Source organism: Macaca fascicularis, chromosome 13 (genome assembly GCF_037993035.2).
Source record: "Macaca fascicularis isolate 582-1 chromosome 13, T2T-MFA8v1.1".
Classification (NCBI taxonomy): Eukaryota; Metazoa; Chordata; class Mammalia; order Primates; family Cercopithecidae; genus Macaca; species Macaca fascicularis.
Window position 1 is genome coordinate 20,069,077 of NC_088387.1, and position 21,714 is coordinate 20,090,790.

At 47.3% G+C, this 21,714-nt stretch overlaps 2 protein-coding genes across 3 annotated transcripts; both read left to right on the forward strand.

Annotated features, from left to right (window-relative positions):
* The first annotated feature begins 426 nt into the window (after positions 1 to 426).
* On the forward strand, positions 427 to 5,996 carry IL36RN (interleukin 36 receptor antagonist). Of its 2 annotated transcripts, XM_045368901.3 has the most exons (6): positions 427 to 470; positions 641 to 696; positions 2,077 to 2,162; positions 3,364 to 3,491; positions 3,693 to 3,965; positions 5,073 to 5,191. In XM_045368901.3, exons 2-5 carry the CDS (start codon positions 668 to 670, stop codon positions 3,915 to 3,917), a joined length of 468 nt encoding a protein of 155 aa, XP_045224836.1. In that variant the 5' UTR covers positions 427 to 470; positions 641 to 667; the 3' UTR covers positions 3,918 to 3,965; positions 5,073 to 5,191. The 2 variants fall into 2 exon arrangements, with proteins under 2 accessions (XP_045224836.1, XP_015288886.1); XM_015433400.4 differs by having other exon boundaries at positions 3,693 to 5,996.
* A 3,212-nt stretch (positions 5,997 to 9,208) lies between these two features.
* On the forward strand, positions 9,209 to 17,148 carry IL1F10 (interleukin 1 family member 10). Its single transcript, XM_015433413.3, has 5 exons — positions 9,209 to 9,255; positions 13,988 to 14,047; positions 15,619 to 15,704; positions 16,007 to 16,134; positions 16,436 to 17,148. The coding sequence occupies exons 2-5, from the start codon at positions 14,016 to 14,018 to the stop codon at positions 16,646 to 16,648; spliced, it is 459 nt and encodes a 152-aa protein (XP_015288899.2). The 5' UTR covers positions 9,209 to 9,255; positions 13,988 to 14,015; the 3' UTR covers positions 16,649 to 17,148.
* Positions 17,149 to 21,714: the final 4,566 nt, after the last annotated feature.

Consider the following 21,714-nt stretch of genomic DNA (forward strand, 5'->3'; position numbering starts at 1 on the left):
AGGAAGAAAGGGAATGAGGGAGGAAGGGAGGAAATGGGGAGGGAAAGAAGGAAAGGAAGGGAAGAGGGAGAGAGGGAGTGAATGAAAGGTGGAGAGAAGGAAGAAAGGGAGAGAGGCAGGCAGGAAAGAAAGTCAAGCCTTCCTTGAGCTGCCATGGGCACTGACTCTTAGGGTCTGGAAGCTCCTGAGATGCAAAAGCCGAATGCTCACAAAGAGCTGGAAAGCCTCAAGGAAGTTCTTCAAAATTGCTGGAAGGAACTGTCTCCAGAAGCTTCCCTCCCCACGACAGATAATGAGGAGCAAGTGTGTCTGGTGACTTAGGGTGGTATGAAATCACGCTGGGAATCCTGCTCCTCCTCAGGTCCTGGCAGTTTCAGGGCCCCTCCCTAGGCCTTACTTAAAAGGCTGAGGCATCTTTGCAGGAACAAGCAGACTCCACAGTTCCTGCCGGGAGAAAGGAACATTCTGAGGTATGCTCTGGGGCGCTGGTGGGGCCGGAGCTGTCTCCTTATCCCAGACCCAGAATCTGCTCTGTGGAAGCTGTTCACATGCTGGGGGGCTTGGTGTGGCTTCTTGCTCCCCAGACCCCAGCCAACTCAGCCTCTCTCTCCATGATTTTCTGTTGTTTATTCCAAAATAGGGGAGTCTACACCCTGTGGAGCTCAAGATGGTCCTGAGTGGGGCGCTGTGCTTCCGGTGAGTGTATGAGGCCCTGGTTCGGAGGTCCTCTGGGGGAAGTGAGTTCTGGATAGACCCGTTGTCCAGTTCTGAGCAGGAGGGAGGAAGGGAGGGACAGCCATTGCAGCGGGGAAATTGTGACCAGCACCTCACTACTCTTAGAGAAGTTTTCCCAGCCTTTTTCAAATAGGGCCAGGACTGGGGCAAGCCATCTCACAAGGGTTCCCTGACGCTGAGGGGGACAAGTGAACCACCCAGTCTAGAGCTGCAGCCAAGTCTATCCAAGGTGGGAAAGGGAGCCAGGATCCCAGCTCAAAGCTCCGCCATTGACCCCCAGCACAGCGAATTAATGTCAGCTCACCCACTCTGTGCTCCTACTGCCCTGCTGCTCTTTGGGGATAAAAATAAAACAAAACCCATGACCATCAGTCAGTCTGTCCACCCACTGGCATGTACCAAGCCAGACACACTGCCGTGCTCTGGGCTTTACAACAAAGGATGAGAGTGGCCCTTTCTCTCAGTCTAATAAAGCACTTCCCACAATGTGTTCTATGGGACTCTATTAGAGGAGGCCCATAGAGGCATCCAGGAGATGCTTTACACAGTAGAGCTCTCTGATCAAGTAAATGCAGGGAATTCTCCTTTCTACATCCTCTCATAAGAGAACCACAGTACAGCTCAGCATATGAGTGACTCTGAGACTTTCTGAAGTAAGGCAACTTGTTGAATCATCTTTAGCCATGTATCGACCCAGTTTTTATACTGCCTCCTTTTCCCCCATATAACTTTTGGAGAAACCCACTTTAGGATACATCTTCCTCCTCGTAGGATGTCAGGAAATGAACTTAGTTCATAGATGAGAAACAACTTTGAAAAGTAAAATAAAAGAAATTTAAATTGAAAGAAACTCCTCACTTAGTAAGGAATATATGGCCAAATAGAAATACATGTATCTTGAAGAACTGAAGAATCAGGCTTTAATCTGGAAGAAGCTTGGGTGTTATCCAACCCATCATCTTAGCAATGGGGAGGCTCCGGCCCAGAGTGGGCGAGAGAGTTGTCTGCTGCGACTCAGCAGCACCGGAGGCAGAGCTGGGGCAAGAACCTAGGGCTCTGACTCACTGTGCAGCTTTTCTTCCAATAGGAGATGGGTTGGGGCAGAAAAGGTGGAATAGGGTGAAGAAGCAAACCACAGACCCCAGTGGGAGACTGTGGGGTCATCCTCATGGTAGGGCATGAGCCCAGCAGGGCTGGGAGAGAAGGCTGCGCTGTTACTTCTGGCACAGTAGGAAGAAAAAGAGACAAAATGCCTGAGATCAGGGAGTTCTCTGGACCGAAGGCATACTGGAGTGTACGCCCTCCCCCTAATGTAGTCCTCACCCCTTCCTGATGTTTCAGAATGAAGGACTCGGCATTGAAGGTTCTTTATCTGCATAATAACCAGCTTCTAGCTGGAGGGCTGCATGCAGGGAAGGTCATTAAAGGTTGGTGATGAAACATGACCCACTTTCCTTGGTCTCTATACACTCTGAAGGGAGGGGGCCTGAAGAGGGCTTAGAATAGTCATACAGGTGAGCACAGGCCTACAGAGCCCAGGCATTCGGGCAGCACAAACCAGCCTCTAAGCAAAGGCAAATAAAATACCACACCTCTCAGCAAAGGGAAGACACAGGCTCTGGGGCCACCTGAAGCTTCTATGCAGAAGTGGGAATGTTTTCCAAGAGGCTTGTCTTGTCATTCCCTTACAGGTGGATTTAGGTCAAGCATTGCATTCCCTGGGAGCCAGTACCAAGCAGAGAACTAAAGTAAACTCTCTACACCTTTTTTCCCATATGGGAGTCAGTTTCTGCCTCTCCACCCTGGGTCCCCTCTGCTCTCTGAAGATCCTCAGTCACTCAGAGTGGGAGGGACCCAGAGAACAGGTGGCATTGTTGGACCTCCTGCTTGCTCACTCTGCCCCACGCACTGCAACAGGTCCCTCTCTAAAATAGTTCACACCTGCCCACCTGGCGCACATTTGCTGAGCACAGATGCCAGGTAGATATTCAGCTAGGCCATATGTGTATGTGTGTGCTTACTGGTGTATGTACGTGTACATGGAGGCATATATGTGTAAGCATATGTGTGCATGAATGTATCTGTGCATAACCATGTATGTGTGAATGCAGGTATGAATGTGTGAGCATGTGTGTATATGTATATGTGTGCCTGCATGTATCTGTGTGTGTATTTGGGGTGTGCATATATGTGTCTGATGTATGTGGGTGGTGAGGGGATGTACAGAGAGGAATGAGACCCTCTTTTGCTCTCAGCAGCCTCACAGGGTGTAGAAAGTTGTCCAAACAACTCCAAAGGGGGGCTCATCAAGACAGGCTTCAGAAAAAGGCCTGAGACCCAACGGACCTTTTTAAAGGAGGGGGTTGCATCTATTTTGGGGTATAGAGGCTTGAAGATTTGACCCTGAACTAGAGGGTGGGGTGGAGGTGGTACAATGTGCTTCCATGCCTTGATGTCCGCTCTGGGCCAGTGGACAGGAGAGGCCATGTCATGACAGCTGCTGAGAGGCCTCCCTTCTGCCCAGCCTGGGGGCAGGCCGTCTCACAGCAGTCCTGTGCCCCAGAGCCCAGGCCAGTGGCAGAAGGAGGGAAAGGCATCCAGGGCCCTGATCTGGCCTCCTTCCCACAGGTGAAGAGATCAGCGTGGTCCCCAATCGGTGGCTGGATGCCAGCCTGTCCCCCGTCATCCTGGGCGTCCAGGGTGGAAGCCAATGCCTGTCATGTGGGGCGGGGCAGGAGCCGACTCTAACACTAGAGGTGAGACTTGGGGCATCCTCACTGGGGACTGAGCCACAGATGCTGAGCCCACTGAAGCTGGGCAGCCCACAGCCCTGGTGCTGTGGGACACCCTGGAGGGATTCTGTTGATGGCAGCTCTGCCTCCTCCCTAAGGACCCTGGCCAGCCCTCCCTCTGCCCCTGCTTCTGCCCTCACCTGCCCTGCCCTCCTCTGCCGGCAGCCAGTGAACATCATGGAGCTCTATCTTGGCGCCAAGGAATCCAAGAGCTTCACCTTCTACCGGCGGGACATGGGGCTCACCTCCAGCTTCGAGTCGGCCGCCTACCCGGGCTGGTTCCTGTGCACGGTGCCTGAAGCTGATCAGCCTGTCAGACTCACCCAGCTTCCCGACAATGCCGGCTGGAATGCCCCCATCACAGACTTCTACTTCCAGCAGTGTGACTAGGGCAATATGCCCCCCAGAACTCCCTGGGCAGACCAGCTCGGGTGAGGGGTGAGTGGAGGAGACCCATGGCGGACGATCACTCTCTCTGCTCTCAGGACCCCCACCTCTGACTTACTGGGCACCTGGCCACCTTCTCTTCTGGTTCCCAGTTTGGGTAAATTCTGAGATTTGGAGCTCAGTCCATGGTCCTCCCCTGCCGGATGGTGCTACTGCTGTGGAACCTTGTAAAAACCATGTGGGGTAAACTGGGAATAACATGAAAATATTTCTATGGGGGTTGGGTGGGGGAGTGGTGGGAATCATTCCTGCTTAATGGTAACTGACCAGTGTTACCCTGAGCCCCACAGGCCAATCTGTCCCCAGTTGAGCCTTACAGGATCAGTAGCTCTCCACATGAAGTCCTGTCACTCACCATTGTGCAGGAGAGGGAGGTGGTCATAGAGTTAGGGATCCATGGCCCTCGGCCCAGCCCCACCCCCTTCCCTTTAATCTTGACACTGTCATATGCTACCTTTTCTATCTCTACCCTCATCCTCTTGCTGTGGGCCTGAGGAGGTGGTGATGTCAGAGGAAATGGCTCGAGCTCAGAAGATAAAAAATAAGCAGGGCATGCCGATCCTTTTCTAAAAACCCAAGATACAATCAAAATCCCAGATGCTGGTCTCTAGTCCCATGAAAAAGTGCTTGTGACATACTGAGAAGAGCAACTTACAAAGTGGCATATATTGCAATTTATTTTAATTTAAAAATACCTATTTATATATTGCTTCATAGTAAAAAGGTCTGGAAGAGTTTACTTCAATTGTAGCAATGCCAGGGTGGTGGCAGTATAGGTGATTTTTCTTTTAATTCTTTTCATTTATCTGCATTTCCTAATTTTTCTACGATGAAGATCAACTGCTTGTATAATAACAAGAAAAGAAATTAATCTTGAGGTAACCAGAGTAGACATCATCTCTGATTGCCCTCAGCCTCCACTTCCCCAGAGTTAAATTCAAACTGAATTGAGCTCTGCTGCTCTGGTTTGTTGTTGTAGTGATCAGGAAACAGATCTCAGCAAAGCCACTGAGGAGAAGGCTGTGATGAGTTTGTGTGGCTGGAATCTCCTGGGTAAGGAACTTAGAGAACAAAAATCATCTGGTAATTCTTTCCTAGAAGGATCACAGACCCTGGGATTGCAAGGCTTGGGATCCAGTCTCTAAGAAGACTGCTGTACTGATTGAAGAGTGTCCCCTGCAAATTCACATCCTTCTTGGAATCTCGGTCTGTGAGCTTATTTGGAGATAAAGTCTCTGCAGATGCAGTTAGTTAAGACGAGGTCATGCTGGATGAAGGTAAACCTAAATTCAATATGACTGGTATCCTTGTATGAAAAGGAGAGGACACAGAGACACAGAGGAGATGCAGGGAAGAAGACTATGTAAAGACGAAGGCAGAGATAGGAGTGATGCGGCCACAAGCCAAGAAACACCAAGGATTGTGGCAACCATCAGAAGCTTGGAAGAGGCAAAGAAGAATTCTTCCTTAGAGCTTTTAGAGGGATCACGGCTCTGCTGAAACCTTAATCTCAGACTTCTAGCCTCCTGAATGAAGAAAGAATAAATTTCGACTGTTTTAAGCCACCAAGGATAGTTGGTTTTGGCAGCTCTCGAAAATGAATACAGCTGCTAAAATGATCCCTGTCTCCTCGTGTTCACATTCTGTGTGTATCCCCTCCCACAATGTACCAGAGTTGTCTTCGTGACTAATAGAATATGGCAGAACTGATGGCCTGCCACTTCCAAGATTAGGTTATAAAAGACACTGCAGCTTCTACTTGCGCTCTCTCTCTCTGCCACCCACTGCCCCCCAGTCTATCTTGGCTCACTCGCTCTGGGGGAAGCTAGCTGCCGTGCTATGAGTAGGCCTGTAAAGAGACTTATGTGGTAAAAAACGAAGTCTCCTGCCCACAGCCACATAAGTGAACCTAGAAGCAGAGGCTCTGTGAGATAATCAAAGTTCGTTGTTCTAAGTTGCTCAGTTTTGGTCTAATGTGTTATGCAGCAATAGATAACTAATATGCAGAGAAAGAGAAACAAATGCATTCGTTTTATTATTGCAATTTTTTCCAATACTTTTTATTTTCTTTCTCACAATGAACAACTATCCTTCATTCACCCAAATATTCTATTTAAAAGCCAATAATACAACATTTGTTGAATCACCTGGTTCTGCAAGGTTGAGATCCTCTAGTCTTATGTGCCAGGAATCGACTCCAGTGTCCCCACCCAAACCCTGGGGAATGGGAGCAGAAGCCAGAGGAGGAGCCCATATCTGAGCCCCAGGTATTCCACCTGCACCTCGCCTGTCGGACCAGCTTGGTAGGTTGAGAGTCCACTGAGGCACTAGCAAGGAGGTGGCCGGGACAGACGGGGCTGCCTCTATGGGCCTCGCCAGCTCCAGCCCAGATTCAACTGAAGTCCTCAGGCAACAGGCAGCACAGCTCCTACCCCAGGCCTCTCAGGGCTGCCAAGAACATAAGCTCTGGATGCCAGGCTGTGTTTCAGACCCTGTTCACACTCTGTTTGTCCATGGGCCCAGAACTTGTGTTGTTTTGCTTTTGGGTCCTCCATCCATCCTCTCTGCCTAGATAAATCTCTCATCTTTCAATACCCTGCTAAGATGTCACCTCCTCCAAGAAGCTTTTACTGAGTTGAGACCCCCCCAGCTCTCTGATCTGGCAATGTTTTGTGCACACCTCCCTGCACTGTAGTACCTTAACTTGGAGTCTGTGGACCCTGGGATGACCTTAAGGTTAGGGACGTATAAGTTTGTCTCTTAGCACCTTGCATAATGCTTGACACATAATGGAAACACAATGAGTATATAATGTGGAAACTATTTCTCCACCCTGGAATATTCTCTCCCTCTTCTCTACCCATCTAAACAGGCCCACCCTTAAGGGAGCAGCTTAAATTCCACCCCATTCTTGAAGGTTTCTCCAGCCTGAATTTGTTGCTTCCTCATTTGTAGAATGACAGAACTCAGAAGAGCTTTAGCCAGGATGAGCCGACAAAAGTCAGTAGTAAAAGGAGGAATATAAAATGCCTCCTTCAGGAATGTACGGGCTGGACATCATGACCATACAAGTGAAAAAGAGTTAGTGGCTTTGGATTTCTGCAATTTTGTTATAAATCACTGGTCTGGACCTGTATTTACAGAGATGCAATACTCACATCATGCGGGGTTTGTATAATTGCAGACACTGAGGAGCAGAGAATGTTCCAAGGTCAGGCTGTAGGGAAGAGGCTACAATGTGGGAGGTATTATCCTGAAAAAAGCAATGCACAGGGAGCCCTCTTCAAGCACTTAAAGGCTTTCCACTTAGAAGAATATGCTTGTTCTGTGTAATTCGAGAACACACAAGCAGAACCAATGGGTGCAAATTATGTGGAGGCTGTTTTTCCTATATGATCCCCATATTTTAACCACAAAGACCACAAACATTGGTAGTGCTTCTTCAAGAGGTTGTGTGGTCCCTGACCCTGGAGGTGTTGAGGCAGAGCCTAATTAACCAATTTCTCAGGGATGCCATAGCACAGATTTCTCCAATTGGAGGGAGACTATGATTCCATGTCTATGAGATGGAGTTTCACTCTGTTGCCCGGGCTGGAGTACAGTGGTGCAATCTTGGCCCACTGCAACCTCTGCCTCCCAGGTTCAAGTGGTTCTCCTGCCTCAGCCTCCTGAGTAGCTAGGCCTACAGGTGCATGCCACCATGTCTGGCTAATTTTTGTATTTTTAGTAGACACGAGGTTTCACCATGTTGGCCAGGCTGGTCTTGAGCTCCTGACCTTAAGTGATCTGCCTGCCTTGGCCTCCCAAAGTGTTGGGATACAGGCGTGAACCACCACGCCCGGCCTAAAGTCCTTTCAATTCTAAGATTTTTTTTGCCCAAGGAGCTTCTCTGACACTATTGTTTCCAACATGCCCTTGGCCCACAGCTTAGAGACACATAATGAGAGAGTCTGGTCTTCTTAATTATCCTTCCAAGTGTTTATGACTTAGTTCCTCAGCTAGACTGTAAAACTACTTAACAACCGGGACTGTGTATTGAATGTCTTTGTCACACAGCAGTGTAAATGCTGGGTAAACACTCATTGGTTGCCTGACATAGTAACTCATGCTTTAATTCTTCCTATAGAAGGGTAAGAGATTGGGAGAGTGGAAGAAGAATGATCACTGGCCTCAGAAAGCAGACATCTGGTCCCATTTCTGCCCATCTTTTCTCATTTCTCATACTGTAGGCATCTGAGTCTTAGACCCACCTATCCTACTTCCTCAAGAAGTCCTTGGTGGAACTTTGCAAATGACCAAAGAGGAAGAATTACAATAAGGTTGTTAGTTTCCAGAGAACATTACACCTAAGCTTCTCCACCCTTGTGATGGAAGGATGGATGGATGGACAGATGGATGGATAGATGGATGGATGGATGGATGGATGGATGGACAGAAGGACAGAAGGGTGGATGGATGGATGGATGAATGGATGGATGGATGGAAGAATGGACAGATGGGCAGATAGATGGACAGATGGGTGGCCGGGTGGGTAGATGGATGGATGAATTGAGTCAAGTAATGTCAATTAGAGACCTGAGTGTTCTTTCCTGTGTGCTCTGCTCACACTGCCATATTTCCCATGGCACATGATGGCTGCTCAGTCTCAGGGTGAATCTGAGGTCAGTATCTTTGCAGTTGGGTTTCCTTAGATGTTCTGTCCCATTAAGCCGGTGCCAACTAATTAAACCCACTGAAAAGCAGAGACTCCCTTCTCATCTTTCCAAACAGAGCCACACTCACAGTGCTATCAGCCCCTTCTCTTACTCTGGTTGTCTGGCCACAGCCTGGATTCAGCCATCAGAGTTCATTCTGTCCTTGGGTTTGCCAGACATACTCTCTCTTGCATTCACCAGCTCTTCAAGCCTAGGATGGAGCCTCGCGGGGCACCAAAGATGTCTGACCCCAGCACTGTTTATCTGGCTGCAAACCCACTAATAACATAGTCAATGACAGTAGGTACAGAGCAGGGGCCCCATACCTTGTTTCTGCCAAGGCTTTATGGATGACTCTCTCCCCCTTCAACAAGTGCTCATTAATATTCCCACCATCTTATTATTCATACTGTATCAAAGACGTTGTGAAATCCCCAGGCTCTTCTTCCTTCATGTCCTGCAGCCAATTATAGAGATTGGTGCAGGCCTGACCCACCCTTACCAGAGAGTATAAACACAGTGCAATGCCCTGGAGAAATCAGTTGGAGTCTCCAGGGATAAGGGTTCCAGGCACCCAGGATCTGCAGGTCAGTGATGGACAGGCAGTATTCTCTCTCTCTTTTCTTTCTTTTCTGCTCTCTCCTGTCAATATCTCTGATAGGCCCTCTATCCCTTCACTCCTCCTGGCAAGCTGTCTAGGTAACAAGATATTCCCCTCATAGAACATGGTGGGACATCAAAAACATTTAGGAGCACATAAAGGGATTTGAGGAGAAGGAATAGGTTAAGCCAAATCAAGATTTTTTAACTACTTAGAACTACTGACTTTAGAAAGTCATCTCAAAAGAAACCATCTGGGCCAGTGGTATTCAAACTGTGGTGGAAGCTTAAGAGTTGTTTTTTCTTTAATTTTTAAAATTTATTTATTTATTTATTTATTTATTTATTTATTTATTTATTTTTTGCTCCTTCGGAGCTCCTCAGTGTCTTCTTTGTAGGCAAGAGAAATACTAGCAGGTCTCCATTGCTTCCTGTGTCAGCAAAGCAGGTGCCCTTTATCCTTTATACAATCATTAGAATTCTGCATAAAATTGTATTGTGCAACTTAAAACAGTTTTGAAAGATAGCTTACTCAATCTTTCCATCCAATGATAATAAGTTGAAGGCCCAGGGATAAAAGGTGGCAAGATAAATTGGTAGCAGAGCTAGGTCTAGGACTCAGCCTTTCTAGTCAATGTCTGCTGTGTGTGTTTCTATGTCCTGGCCGTAAGGACCAGGGTATTTCAATTAGGGTGGTTGGAGAGAGCTTCAAGTGAGCTGTAAGCCATGCTTCATGACTTCAAGATCTTATTAACTTTTATAAGGGAAACGAATGTCTTTATGTACAACAATAAATAATACAGTAAAATTTAATAGGAGCTCAGAGTAGAGTTACAATAGTAAGGGAAAGATTCATTAAACTCTGACTCATGGAATTATAAATAGTTTGGCCTAGAAAGAACCTTCATAACCACATAATCTAATCCCATGAATTTATAGATGCTGAAACTGAGGGTTGGAGGTTAAAAGACATAACCCCGTATGTCTAAACTGTAACTCTGCACTGGTAATTAATTTGATAGAACTAGATACTGAACCCATCTATAATGATATCATCTCCAGTGATCTTAATATCAAAAGATCTGAATGGATGACAATGAGAGGGGGTGACTTTTGAGGCAGGGAGAACAATGGGACACCTGTGAGTATCTCCACTGAGAAGATAAGAAAGGAATTATGTTGCCAGGAGGCATGGTTTGGTGTCCATGGAGAAGTGAGACGCTATCACACAAGAAAATCAGCGTCAAATGGTAGCAAAATAGTCAATCACTGTAGATTATAGAGCTGGGCAGGGATGTGGTGAAAAAAGCCTTTAGAACGTGGGTGCAGATTCCTCACATAGGTTGGAATGAATGAAAGGTAGAAAAACCAGGAATACAAGTACAGTAGTAATGGTGATTAAGAACACAAAGTTGTATTTTAAAGAAAAAACCTATAGGGACTTGATAAGTTAGACATTGAGTCAGGAGAAGTGGGAGATATTGTCAATGAGTCTCAGGTTTTGAATATCACTGGTGAGAAGAATATTATGACAATGAAATAGATGAAATTGGGAGGAATGTGTGGGCTGGGAGAAGATAATTAACTTAATCTTAAATATATTTGGTTGGATGTCAGCAGGATGTCCAAAGTGAGCTGTCCTGTAGGCTGCAGGAGGTAAAGTGGAATGTGCAGTCTGCATTTGGGAGGCAGTAGCCCAAGATGATCATTGCAGCTGTAGAAGTCAATGAATTGCAGCTTCATATGATGTGAAATAGAAGTGCTTAGGACCTTGTTAGCCTTAGGGGTGGTCCCAGAAGGAGGTGAAATCTACAATGGGAGAAAGAGGTGTGAAGGGAGTCATTCAATGTCAAGGGTTCCAAGGAGGCAATGACCAAATATCAAAGGAATCAAAAGAATCTTTGGATCTAGCTCCACAGAAGTTAATATTGGTCTTGGAGAGAACATGCCACATAGATACTGTGCAGGAGAATGAGGGGAGGATAGGACAGTGTGCTGTGCAAAAGAACGTGGGGAAAGCCCAAGTTTAGTTGGTAGGGGTACTTGAGCCAGGACAGGTGAATTGAGGAGGTCTGAGAGCCAGATGTCATGTCCAGGGAGAAATGAGAGGAAGAAAAGAGGGATACAGACTGAAGTTCAGTGAAAAGTCACTTGAGGACAATAGGGAGGGGAAGCTTTGGGGATGAGGCATGTGGCACATTAGGAAGGACTTGGCACACAGCAGAGGCTCAGCACCAAGACCCAGGCTCTCTAATGGACCAGACACTAGCTTCCTACTCCTACTCACTTCATCACAATCTATCAGAACCCAGGCAGAGGGAGCTGAATAGGGGAGCCTTTGGGAGAGACACTGTACATTCTGACTGTTGCCAGAATGGGAGGTTTCTAGGGCCCATGGGATCCAGCCGGACTGGACCAGCACTGAATTTCTTCCAGCTCTTTGAGCTGACACTGACCCAGAGTGGGAGTCATCAGCTTGCTGTCCAGCTTCACCCAGGGCCCTCCACTTAGTCTGCCCCACCTAGATCTGGGCACAGCTACCACACTGCCCACTGTCCTACTGCCACAACCAAAGAAGCCCCAGCGGTTTGGCCAAGGGGAGCCCATCACCAAGTGGGCTTACATTGAGACCATGATGCTGTTGAGTTATCTGCACTGGGGGACTGTCTGGTCCTTTAGGACTCAAAGTGCTGGCCAGGAGGAACCAGCAGCATTTGACATCACCTGGTTGCATATTTGAAATGTACAGTCTCAGGCCCCAGCCCAGGTCTGAAAAATCAGAATCTGTATTTTAACAAGAAAGGCTTGTTATGTATTAATGAGTGTGAAGAATGAAAGTACACCAGTTCCCAAGCAGCCTGGCTCATTGCTGGAATCACTCTAAGTCCTACTGAATTAGAACCTTCAGCCCAGGAAATAGTAATTATACAGAGTCCCCCAGGTGATGTGGATGGGCAGGTACATTTAGGAGCAAATGACTTTAACTGAACACTTCATTTAAAAAATGTTGAAACTGACTTGATACTACAAAGAAAATTTATGTTCATTACAGGAAAATTGTTGATATGTTTAAAAAATTAGTCATGAAGCCATAGGTAAGTGGTGTAACAACACGAGTAACATTTCTATGTATGTGTCTCTATGTGTAGATTTAAATGGAATGATAATGCACATTGGATTTATAATCTGCATTTTTCACCTAATATATTTTGAAAAATTTTATGTGATAAAACAGGCTTCTACAATATCTTTAACAAACACATACATCCTTATTTATTGAATTTTATCATAATTTCTTAGCCAATTACCTATTACTGAAAATTTAGATTTTTTCAACTTCTCACTACTGTAAAAAATTATGCAGTGAACATTTTTGTAAGTAAACATTTGGGCAATCCATTATTTTCCCTAAGAGTAAGGGAAACACATGCAATCACAAAGTATACAGAATGCTTTAAGACTTTGATTCACAGTGCCAACGTCCCTCCAGAATTTGCACTTGTCAGTCCCTATTATCCTTCACTCTAAGTCTCAAAGTCATACCCCAAGGCCTGGGGAGAGAAAATGACTTGTCCAAAGTGACAGTGGCAGACCCAGTACTAAAAGCCACCTTGGCTATAGTCCTGTTTCTGGAACTTGAGTGCTGAGGTGGTTGGAAGCTGTGCCCTCAGCACCCACCTGTTCCTCCTCACCTGCCCCCGCAAGGTCCCCCAGCATTACTCTATTCCTCCCTGATCCCTATTACTTTCTTCCACCTGCCTTCTTCCTTTCTCTTCTCTCATTTTCTGCTTTCTTATATTTTTTCTTCTCTATTCCCTTCTTATTTGGTAAGAATCAGATCCACTCGGTAAACCTCAGCCCTGGTCATACTTGCATTACTTTCCTGAGCTAATTTCCAGCTTCTGATTAGCTCTGGGTTTAATTCCATGCTGAATTCTGGACTGGCCTTTCCAATGGGTGATCATTTTAGGGAAGAGCTCTAGGACAGGATAACCCATTGGGAAGGAGCAGAGTCATGTGAAGCTGTGTGGCCTGGCATTTACACAGGGCCACTATCTTCACTTTAGATTGTTCGCCCTCAAAAACACAAGTGCCATTTTTCATCTGGAACAGAATGGGGGAGTTCGGACGGGCTGTTTTCAGCAGTCTTGGCCAAGCACTTCTAGTCGCTAGGAATGATGCTTTCCAACTCTCTGGGGGGACCCCACCAGCCTCACTGCTGCTGGAAACCCCTTCTAGTTGTGCTCTCTTCTTTCACTCTGGGCTCTAGTTATCTAACCCTTGACTAGTTATAGGGGTGGGGGTGTGTTGCCCCGTTGACCCAAAGGGCAGTGGGACTAGGTTTGAGCTGGGCTTATCCTCCAACTGTGAGGGAGGCTACAGCACACTCCACCCCACTCTCAGGGCTGGGAAGTGTTGTGGCTCAGCTATTTGGGGAAACTGTTTTCCGGTTTCTCAGAACCAGCGCAAGCACACACGTTCCAGGCTCACATCCCTGGTGGCTGGACTTGCTCCCGGATAACCTCAGTCAGGGAGAAGCAGAGCTGCCTGGAGCCTGCTGGGTTGGTGGAAGCCTTGGTGGATTCTGGCAGGCCAATTATAGGTGAATGACCTGGGGGACCCGTGCAGCCTGTGGCTGAGTAGTTCTGAGCCCCAGCATGTCTGCCCCTGGCTTCACCCAGCCTCCTTTTGTAACTGCCCTTCTCTCCTCCCCATCAGTGAGGACCAGACACCACTGATTGCAGGAATGTGTTCTCTCCCCATGGCAAGATACTACATGTAAGTTGTCCTGGCATGTCCCTGCTTTCCCAACCAGGGGGTCTGGGGATCACGTGGGAAGAGGAAAGGAATGCTGAGTCAGAGGATGAGGCTCCTTCTCACCTTAGAAATTGCAAGTGCCCCATAATTAAGCTTCATCATCACCACAGTAGCAACAGCTCTTTCCTGAATGTCTGCAAGATGCCAGCCAATCTACTGCCTCATCTCGGTCCCAAAAAGTCTATAAGGGGAGTGTTATTAACCCCATTTTACAGAGCTGGAAGCTGAGGCTCAAAGAGGGTAAATAACTTCCCCCATGTCACACAGCTACCAAAAAGCAGAGCCAGGAATCAGACTGCATGTCCTCTGTGCCGCTCCATCGCCTTTCTGAAATCTCAGAAACAGTTCTGAATCTCAATGACAGCATCTTGATGGTGGTCCCTGTGGCCTTTACTCTCAGTTTGGGCTTCTAACACTTACTTACATTTCATCTCATTTGAGATTTGCATCCTTCCTTATATTTTACTACTTTGTTGTCTGTGATTTTGTCATAAGCTCCTTTGAGGAAGGAGGTGAGGCATAAGAAAAACAAAGTAGGACTCTGGGATGCATTTTCTCTGCTCCTCCCATGGACCCTGTAATGTCCAGTGTTGTGTCCTGGACACGGTGGGTGGGGAGCAGTCCTGGTCTCAAGGAGATGACAGCCCAGCTGCGAAGCAAGACACATACATAGGAAGCACACAAATGACAAAACAGATGTCAGCGCTTCAGGACAACTAGCCTGGGTTCTGGTCTCCAAACAGAATGCTGCTGGCGTGTGAGTTGTCACATCTGGGTTGTCAAGGTGGGAGGGGAAATGCCAGTTAGCAAGCCCAGGATCTTTTTGGAAGTTTATTTTTATTGTGCAAGTGAACCTGCTTTAAACATGTACAGTCATTAGCTAAGGGTATTATCATGAGCTGCTATTGAGCTAGAAAAAATCTCCTGGAGGTGGTGGAATTGGTCCAGAGATTCCGCCCTAAAAGGTTAATGAGAGCTCTCCAGCCCTGACAGCGGCTGACAGGCATCTTTGAAATCAGCCAGGTGACTGAGTTAATAACCTGCATGACTTTAAAGTCTTTAAAATACCTGAAAAGCAACTCACACTTCAGTATACACTCAATTAATCCCCGTACTAAAGAGAATAAACATTTATAAACAATTAGGGCAGGCCCAAAAAATTTAAGATAAGGTTCACTGTATCCTAAAGTCGTCTGAGCCGCACTAAGAAATTTCTCAGGAAGCCAGGAACATTTTCTCTACCCCTCTGTCAGAGGGCATTGGCTCTCCATTCTCCTCTGAAGGCCTCCCCAAACCATGACAAGGCAGGAAGCACAGCCTCTGAAAAGCACGAACACGGGAGACCTTCCTTGCTTTAAGGCTGGCCTGGCCTTTACCTGCTCTTGGGAGTGATCGTTCCCCTCTTACCACCTGTGAAGGAGAGAAAATCCCCCAAATGCTCAAGTTGGTGATTCAGAGCATGGAGGTGGCAGGGCTTGGGGGCCAGTGGTGCATAAAGGGAGTGGGCCATCAGCACTGTCATACTGTTTCAGAATTAAATATGCAGACCAGAAGGCTCTATACATGAGAGATGGCCAGCTCCTGGTGGGAGATCCTGTTGCAGACAACTGCTGTGCAGGTGAGTGAGCTCCACCCCATGCTCCATCTGCCATAGGCTCTCCCTTCTCTTCTTCCCTTTCATCTCTAGCAGAGGGTCAGCAGCTGCCCCCAGTGACAGTGAGAAGGGCCAGAGAGCAGCTGTGGCCTCTAATAGTTAGGGGGCATGACTCCTGCAGACGTCCTGGCTCACCCTCCAGTCTGCATGCAGGGCCAGGCCAGGTGTGCCCATGCTCAGTTCCTTCCTGCCTGAGCCTTTACCTGCCAAGAGCCTGCAACTTGGGGCTCCCTTGTCCCTTGCCTCTTCTCTCTCTTCCCTCCTAGAGAAGATCTGCATACTTCCTAACAGAGGCCTGGACCGCACCAAGGTCCCCATCTTCCTGGGGATCCAGGGAGGGAGCTGCTGCCTGGCATGTGTGGAGACAGGAGAGGGGCCTTCCGTACAGCTGGAGGTGAGAAGCCTCTCCCCATTCTAGCGGACACTGCAGACCTGGCCTGGCCCCTGGGATGCTCTGGCATCTTTGTGCCTATCTGTGGATTCCCAGCCAGGTCCACATGTCCTCCTCCCTCAGGTTTCCACCGTCTCCCTCTGCACCTAGCGCCAAGAGTCTTGCCCTCTAGAATCTGCAGAAGGCAGTCCCTTGGGTAAAAACCAGCCCTGTCAGGTCCTTCTTTGGCCAAGCCCCAGAAGCCCCCAGGGCTAACACCTCCATCAGCGCCCTCATTCTGCAGCCATCCACCTTGCCCCCACAGGATGTGAACATTGAGGAACTGTACAAAGGTGGTGAAGAGGCCACACGCTTCACCTTCTTCCAGAGCAGCTCAGGCTCCGCCTTCAGGCTCGAGGCTGCTGCCCGGCCTGGCTGGTTCCTGTGTGGCCCGGCAGAGCCCCAGCAGCCAGTACAGCTCACCAAGGAGAGTGAGCCCTCGGCCCGTACTGAGTTCTACTTTGAACAGAGCCGGTAGGGAGACAGGAGGCTGTGTTTCAGCCTGGTGCCCCCAAATCAAGCTCATTCTGCTCAGGGTCTATGGTAGGCAGAATAATGTCCCCCCAAATTTGTCCACATCCTACTCCCAAAATCTGTGCATATGTTACCATACATGGCCAAAGGAGTTTTGCAAATGTGATTATGTTAAGGATCTCGAGATGAGGAGACAATCCTGGGTTATCCTGGTGGTCTCAGTACAATCGCAAGGGTCCTTGTGAGATGGAGTCAGGAAGGGAGAGTCAGAGAGAGACTGAAAGATACCATGCTTCTAATTTTGAAGACGGAGTCAGGGGCTTTGAGCCAACAAATGCAGGGGTTTTTAGAATGTGGACAAGCCAAGGGAAAGGGTTCTCCTCTAGGGGCTGCAGAAGTAACACAGCTCTGCTGACACCCGGATTTCAGCTCAGCAACACCTATTTCAGACTTCTGACCTCCACAACTGTAAAATAATAAACTTGTGTTATTGTAAGCCACTAAGTTTGTGGTAATTTGTTGTAGCAGCCATAGAAAACTACTACAGAGCCTCATTCGATCCTGTGTCCAGTGTTTGATGCAAGAGACTTGGTGAGTTCTGAGAAGGCTACCCGCAGCTTCTTCTCCAGTCCGTCTGCTACGGAGCCTCTAGAAACAACCAAGAAGCCCCAGGCAGAACTCAGTGTCCTCTGCGCAGGGACAAAGCCTTGGGCTGCTTACAATTTAAATTCTAGCTCAAGTCTTGTGATTTTCTACTAGATACTTCACAGTGAATCTATAATTCTGTTGTTGACTGTTGGTATTGTCCGCTATCTGCCAGTTGCTTTGAGTGTGCAAAGCAAGGAGTAGCAAGGGCTAGGCAATGTGTGTGTCCTGGATGTGTTGGGTTGAAGGTTACAGTGGAGTCCCTAAATTGAGGTGACTTGATATAGCTGGGAGTACGGGGCTGGAATTCAGCTGAGAGTTTGCAGTTGGAATTCATATCATCCTCAGAGCTTAAACACTTCTCTATTTCATGGAGAATATTTGGTTGGGCTCAAGCTAGAGCAGAAAGTCTGTGGTATCAGGACTCAGAGAAGGCATGGGCTGCTGGTGCTCTCCCTCTGGTGTATAACTACTCAACATTCACCTAGCATGTTCTGAGTTCCGATCACAGGACAGCAATTTTAAGAACCATCTGTCATCATCCTCAGAATGACTCTTCAAGGCAAGCATTGTCACCTGCATTTGACAGATGAGGAAACTGGACTAAGAGAAGTGAAATAACTTGCTGAAGGTCATATGAACTATCGGTGTTGGAACTCAAGATAAAACTTGGTACAGCTGACCTCAATGCCATTTTGCAAACTTTTATTCCACTTAAGGAGCTCAGGATAGAATGGTGAATAGAACCAAACTTCCTTGTAACTGATAATTGAATGGGAGAAACACTAAACAAGCAAATAAACGAACAAGAAAACAGAAAGGGCACTTTTCACCATCAGAAGGTGAGGGCAGCAGGTATTCAAAGGAAATATTAGATAGGGGGGTCAGGAAAGGTTTGTTTGTTTGTTTACTTTTTTGAAGAGGTAACCTTTGCACTGAGGCTACAGACAGGAAGGAACTGTGACTAGAAATAATCAAGGCAAAGAAGTAGCAAATATGTTGGTCCTGAGACAGAAAGGAGCTAGTGTGTTCAAGTAACAGTAGAAGGCTGGGATGGGGCCTGGAGCCTGAAGAGCAAGGGAGGAGTTTAGGCAGTGAGCAAGACCAGCAGGGTTGGGTCATGTGTGGCCTTGAAGGCAAAGTAGAGGCTTCCAAGTATTAAGTGTGAAGGGAGCTACACGACAGGCTCTGATATGTTTTGGTTCTTTCTCTGAGCTGCCTCTCCACAGCCTGTGTGTGCCCCGGGAACTTCATCAGCTGGCTAGCCCACTGTAACTGTGTGTTTACATGGTGGGACTCTGTGTTTTTTCAGCACATATTCTGTTCAATTTTGTGGCAGCCATGGCCAGAACAGCTGCTGGTAAATGCAGAAGAGGCTGAGTAAATGCAAAAATCTTAAACAAGTTAATGGATAATCATTCTTCTTCCCCTTCCCCTTCCTCCTCTTCCTCCTCCTCCTCTTCTTCTTCTTCTTTTTCTTCTCCTTCTCCTTCTTCTTCTTCCTCTTCTCCTCCTTCTCCTTCTTCTTTTTGTTCCTCCTCTTTCTTCTTCTCCTTCTCCTTCTCCTCCTTCTCCTTCTTCTCCTTCTCATTCTCCTTCTCCTTCTTCTCCTTCTCCTTCTCCTTCTCCTCCTCCTTGTCCTCCTCCTCCTCCTCCTCCTTCTCCTCCTCCTCCTTCTCCTTCTCCTTCTCCTTTTTCTTCTTCTTCTCCTCCTCCTCCTCCTCCTCCTTCTCAGGACAGTGTCTTGCTCTATCACCCAGGCTAAAGTACAATGGTGGAATCATGGCTCACGGCAGCCTCGACCTCCTGGGCTCAAGCCTTTCTCTGCCTCAGCCTCTTGAGTAGCTGGGATCACAGGCATGCGCCACGATGCCCAGCTAAGTTTTTAAAAAATTTTTTGTAGAGACAGGCTGTCATCATGTTGCCCAGGCTAGTCTTGAACTCCTGGGCTCAGGTGATCTTCCCACCTCAGCCTCCCAAAGTGTTGGGATTACAGGTGTGAGCCGCCACATCTGGCCAATCACTTGGTTCTTGTTGGGCATTCATGATACCGTGTGAGAAGAGCTATGGTACCAGGTAGAGAGACACTATTGTAGCCTAGAGGTGGAGCTGGCAGGGAGGGCTGGGCAGGGCTTCCCAGAAGAAAGAGCATTTAATCTGGGCCTTAAAGAAAAAGCAGGTGTTTTCCAGGCAGAGAACACGGGGATGGGCATCCCAGGCAGAAAAAGCCGCTCAGGAAGGTGTGATGATGGAGAAGAGCTCCCAGCACATCTGAGGTGAGTCATCAATGTGTCTGGGACACAGGGCTTGGACTGAGGAGTTGCTTCAAATTCAGATGAGAAGATGGGTGGCTCCTGATTGCAAATTCCTTGTGAAAGAGATTTTTTCAGGGAGGCTCCAAGGAATCATCCAGGTATTTCAGGCAGGACCCAAATTTTCATCCCGAGTTCCCCAGATCAACATTGGGCCAACACAGATGCTACTGGGTCCTCAGCTCTTCCCAGCCACGCCCTCCCTCCCCTTCTCCCTCCCTGATTTCTGTTTAGCGCAGCACCATGCTGTGGTTTCACAGTCAGCCTGACCCCTGCTTCATCTTCCCTGACCAGTTCATCTCCTTCATGCATGTTGAAAGACAAACTTTGGCATATTAAAATTTTAAGGAGTTTATTTGAGCAGAGAATGATTCATGAATCACAATGTGCCAAATTGCAAGCAACTCAGGGCTCCACCCAGGGGGCACCGGAAAAACTTTTATAAGTTGTTCAGGAAGCGAGAGGAAGAAAAAAATTAATTGGTTAAGTGGAAAGTCTCTAGTTACAGGATAGTCGGCGGTTCCCGATTGGCTAAGCTTAAGTTTCATTTTCTTAGTCAATGACCATTCACTCTGGGTTGGGTTTTAGTTTACTTAGGCAGGAACCCAACATGCTGGAGTCATCTCAGCCTAATACCTTCCCAATTAATTATTTGAACACATGGTAACTCATTTCTGCTGGCCCTTCCCTTGTGAACTGTGCCCACGGGCCACCCAGGCAAATGCAGGCTTCCTCCTACTTACTAGTGGTACTGTCCCAAGTTGAATCATGTTCTTATATAATTAAAAAAAAAAATTTCAGCATGTAAAATATGCCAATTCTGTATCAGGACACAGAAGAGGACGAGGACATGAAGACTTAGAAGGCACGTCTCTATGACTGAAGGACACACAGTGCAGATGTGAAGACCAGACTTTGTGAATCAAAGCTCATATTTATTGACTGCAAGACACCCCAAATAGCACTTAGAATCAAATTCTGCAGGACTCTGGTAGAAACAGTGATGGGACTTTCTGGCATTAGGGATTTGAAAGTAAGGAATGGAGGCAACTTCCGACAGGTGCAGTTCAGAGATGCCAAGAGTTTTCTTCTCCCACACCCCAAGGCTCGTCCCTTAAATTCCTTCTCCTCCCTGGAAACCACACCAAAGTCTTCACTGCAAAATCTAACCAGGCTAGAGGGTTATTATTATGTGAATTCTAGGGAGAGGTACACTTTAGGTCTTATCCACTCTTTACATCTGAGAATGAACTGGTAGGTCCGGAGAGAGAGTAAACAGACAATTAGAACACAGTGTGGCCAGCTTTCGGTCAGGCACCACCAGGGAGCAGGGTGGGTGGGGAGGGAGAATGTGCATGCCTGTATGTGCATGATGTGTCCATGTATGTGCATGTGTGTGCTGTGTGTGCATACATGTTTACAAGAGACTCCAGATGTAGGCAGCGGTTGATTCATAGAGGGCCTAGTCTTTGTTCCAAGAAGCTATGGAACAACTTCACACAAGAGGGCGATGAATCCAGGGTCTCCTATAACCTGTATGTCCTGAGTCATACCACCAGGATTCAAAAATCTAGTCACTCTTCCCTTTGGCCCAAATTTTCATCTCGCAATCCTAGGCCCTCATCTCGCATCACAACAGCCCCTACAAATACCTGCTCAAAATGTTGTACAGAAAACTCCGCAGGACACACAATGCTTGTCAGTTTTAGGGAAATCTAAACTCAGATTTATTGAAGAATAATGAAGACAACTTTAATGGATACTAACTTTACCTTGATACCATTCTCTAAAATATACAACTATTTCATAAATGAACTTGACAGAAACAAGTGTAATGAACATAAACAATAAAGTTAACATCTTGGACTGAAGCACTGGCATTCGGGTTACCTGACTTTATTTCCACTTGGATTTTACATTTGCATAACCAAAAGGGTTCACCAGAATTCTACCAAAACTGAGTCTATCTATCCCCAGAGCAGATTCCAATCTCCGCCCTCAAAGGCACAGACTCCAAGCTGTCTGGAGACGTGATCCCGGCGCCGATTTCTGAGGCTGGGAGCCTGTAGTGTGGCCTTTGGGCTAAAGATGGCGACAGAGATCAATGTTGGCA

Bases quoted from the DNA above. Each gene is read 5' to 3' on its own strand.
- IL36RN (XM_015433400.4), top strand. From the start codon at position 668: ATGGTCCTGAGTGGGGCGCTGTGCTTCCG. The intron at 697-2,076 runs GTGAGTGTATGA...CTGATGTTTCAG, and splicing joins AGTGGGGCGCTGTGCTTCCG to AATGAAGGACTCGGCATTGA. The intron at 2,163-3,363 runs GTTGGTGATGAA...TCCTTCCCACAG, and splicing joins TGCAGGGAAGGTCATTAAAG to GTGAAGAGATCAGCGTGGTC.
- IL1F10 (XM_015433413.3), top strand. From the start codon at position 14,016: ATGTGTTCTCTCCCCATGGCAAGATACTACAT. The intron at 14,048-15,618 runs GTAAGTTGTCCT...ATACTGTTTCAG, and splicing joins CCCATGGCAAGATACTACAT to AATTAAATATGCAGACCAGA. The intron at 15,705-16,006 runs GTGAGTGAGCTC...CTTCCCTCCTAG, and splicing joins TGCAGACAACTGCTGTGCAG to AGAAGATCTGCATACTTCCT.